The 3,259-nt window shown below is 38.3% G+C and overlaps 1 protein-coding gene across 2 annotated transcripts in view; it reads right to left on the bottom strand.

The window, feature by feature from the left end:
* The window catches only part of tmtc3 (transmembrane O-mannosyltransferase targeting cadherins 3), a 31,862-nt gene that overhangs the window by 6,991 nt on the left and 21,612 nt on the right, over positions 1-3,259 (bottom strand). For both annotated transcript variants that reach the window (XM_032522906.1, XM_032522908.1), the window contains exons 8-11: positions 2,285-2,433; positions 1,809-1,929; positions 1,535-1,646; positions 304-407 (exon numbers count right to left, since the gene is read on the bottom strand). In XM_032522906.1, coding sequence (XP_032378797.1) covers positions 304-407; positions 1,535-1,646; positions 1,809-1,929; positions 2,285-2,433 — 486 coding nt within the window. The remainder of the gene's footprint in view (positions 1-303; positions 408-1,534; positions 1,647-1,808; positions 1,930-2,284; positions 2,434-3,259) is intronic.

Raw genomic sequence — 3,259 nt, 5'->3', positions numbered from 1 at the left:
AAAAAAAAAATCCAAGACAGAGTCAGCGCTTGGTATTGAATTGCAGTTTGCCATGGCATGTTTCCAGTTGATCTGCTTCAACTTGAAAACAAGAACAAAACAAGCATGCTTCAGCTGAACACTGACAGGTGAGGCCTTTTAGAGAAAGACACACAAGCATATCACGTAGTTTTATCAAAAATGTTGAAGATTGTACAAAGATCCAAGAGGTGTGGTTAAGCCTGAGCGTGAAAGAATGAATACATATTTGTGTATGGACTTTCGCTTAGCTCCATGCAACATGTATGTGACATGATGAGATACCTGTGGCATGAGGGATTTGGCAACCAAGTAGGCCTCTTCTGCCTCTTTGGACTTGTTCAAGTTCTTGTAGGTTCTTCCAACATTCATGTGAGCACCAATGTCATCTGTGGAAACATTGCTTGGAGTGTAAGAAAGACAACAATGAAAAAAATCAACTACAGGCTGAAATATGCTTTATCTCTGCATTCCTATTAAATTTCCATTTATTTCTCACCTGACCCTGTTTATTTCTATAGTATTTTTACATGCATCTCCCACGTTGCTTTGTTTTAACATTCCACAAATGCTAAACTAAGTCCACATAATGAGATTTTTTTTTTTTATTGATGTACTGTACTTAAGAGAAAAATGCAACTTTCAGAAGAAGCAAAGAAAGTCCTTCTTGGAACCAATTAATGTGAAATGTTAAAAGGGGTCAGGCAGGACAGAACGGATGATGAGCATAGCAGGAAATCCTTATCGGGTTAATGTGTTTACACCGTTAATCTTGGGGAAACACTCTTGGGTGGCGAACCGGCAAAACTGTTGAGCAGGTCAGCTTCCTGAAAACTCTGCTATGAAGCAAAACAGATCTGCTGGAATAGGCTGAACTCACGTACGTCTTATTTCCTCCTATTTTTGATGCACACACTTTTCCTGTCCATTTTCCTTTTGTTCAATCGTGGACCAAGGGAAAACATACAGAGTGAAAAAGTGGCAAAGGAACGTTCCGAGAAGCAAACGTTAAAACAAATGCATTTGTGTGTTTGAGAGAGGGAGCCTTCTCTCTACAGACAATTGTGCTTTTCTAATGCATAATATTGGCAGTTCGTTGGTCAGGTGCCACCAACAGTGTTAAGTAATTGTAATTTCCCTTGTTGCATTGCACAATTGTACAGTGGGACTGATGCAGCAAGAATGCAGGCAGTGAGAACCAAGCATCTATTACTGCTATAAGCTTCTCATGAAAAGGTTCACCAAATGATTGATGATATTTGACTACTGTGTTGTAGGTGTTTCTGTTATTTGGTCTAGCACCCCTGGTCTGCTTGTTTCTTGCAAAGAACTGGTAGTACAGTTTATCAACAGATAAAAACATGCTTGTGTCACAGGTTTTTGATAACATTATCATTACACTGTGTATTCCACTAAAAACAAAACATAATAGGAGATCTCACAAGATCCCCGCAATAGTCCAATACCATCATTTTTCTACAAATTTCAAAATATCGTAATGATTTATGTTTCTTACCCGGTTGGACGCGAGTGGCCTGGAGAAAATACTGCAGTGCCTTTGCATAATTGTTTTGGTTCTCTAGAGCGTGGCCAACATTATTCCACAACTTGGCATTGTTCTTGTTGACCTGAAGCAACAGACAATTTAAGAAAAGACCGACTCATTATTACTAGTCATCTGTTACTGTTTAATAAGGCCTTTTATCACAAGTTGATTAAAGATTTGTTTTAACATTGGGAAACCGCCAAGAAACACTGGCATCGCTGCCGTCATGCACTTTCCAGCTTACCTTTAGAGCAGAGGTGAATAGAGTATATTCTGACTCCCAGTCCCAATTCCTGTTGAATGTTTTCACTGCATGTGTAGTTAAAAGTACCCCAATTATCAACCAGGAAATCTTCTTTAAGTGTCTACAAAGAACAATGTAAAGAGTTTCAAATGATATTGCTTTGGTAATGTAACACACCAAATTGCTGACATTTAACATTTTGGCAAACCTGATCAATTTGTCTTTAAATCAATAGCTATGACTTGGTACATATCTAACAAGGTCTACACCCCATTTAGAAAAAATAAAAGGGCAGGATTGCAGCCAATAAACATTGAGTAACACTGTTGTCTCTAGTGAAAACAAGCTCACAACATTAGAAATTACACCTTCTGTTACTGATGTTTCCCTGAGGCACAAAGGGCGTGAGCGGTTTTTGTTGATTTGCATAAAAGATTATATTCAAGGCAGTAACATAATTTTGGACAAGCACTTACCCTTTATGTGAGACAATCTTGAATCCATGTGCAACAAGGACACAGAAGCCCATGCTGGGCACATAAAGTACCCTCTCTGCCACAACAAAACCCACAGGGAAGAAGAGGTTGGACGCAGGAATAAAGGGCAGGACGATCAAAGACAGGGCCTGAAGGAGAAAGCAAAATAATTATTTCAGTCCATATTAGCCATATTAGTTTTTATGGCACTTGCAACTACATAGTCACGTTAAGATAGCTTGCCTACACATGTAACAAAACATGAAGAACATATTAAAAATATATTCACTCTGGCTAAAACAACAGTCCATTAGATGATTTGTTGATCAAAAGATAAAATGTAATGAACAATTTCAGTAATTTGTCTAACAAAAATGGTTCCAGCTTCTTAAATGTAAGGATTTAATGGTGTTTTTTATAATAGTAGACTGAATAAATTATTTGTGTGGGTCGGACACAACAAGCAATTTCAAGATGTCACCTTGTGCTCTGAGAGATTCTATTTGGCTTTTTTCCCCAAAATGATTAATTGATTAAATGAATCTATTCTGTAGATGAATCAATAATCAAAATAATAAGTAGTTGCACTCCATGACTTAGCTTCTAAAAAGTTGACTTTACAAAAAGCAACTACATGGAAACCAACTCACGTTTGAGTGGTAAAATCAGATAAATCAGGGGCTGCAGGCTAACATCCATCCACCTCAGCATGTGTGAAATGAGCGGATGTCAAGAGATCTGACACTGTAGGTTGTTCATACTCCTGCACAGGCTGCAGTCTGAGGGTTAATCCGTTTTTAAATGTAGCACCAGTGCCATCAAAAGAAATTGCTTTATAAAGAGATCTGGTTGTTAAATAGGATCTTGTTGTGGGAGTTGCACAGTTGATATACGGGTAGTCTGTATCCTTGACATTCCACGTTGCGTTGCCGCCGGAAACTCTGGATGTCCGTTACCTTCCGCTTTCTTTGTGTT

The sequence above is a fragment of the Etheostoma spectabile genome, chromosome 8 (genome assembly GCF_008692095.1).
Source record: "Etheostoma spectabile isolate EspeVRDwgs_2016 chromosome 8, UIUC_Espe_1.0, whole genome shotgun sequence".
Lineage (NCBI taxonomy): Eukaryota > Metazoa > Chordata > Actinopteri > Perciformes > Percidae > Etheostoma > Etheostoma spectabile.
This window is presented reverse-complemented; position numbering and strand designations above follow the sequence as displayed.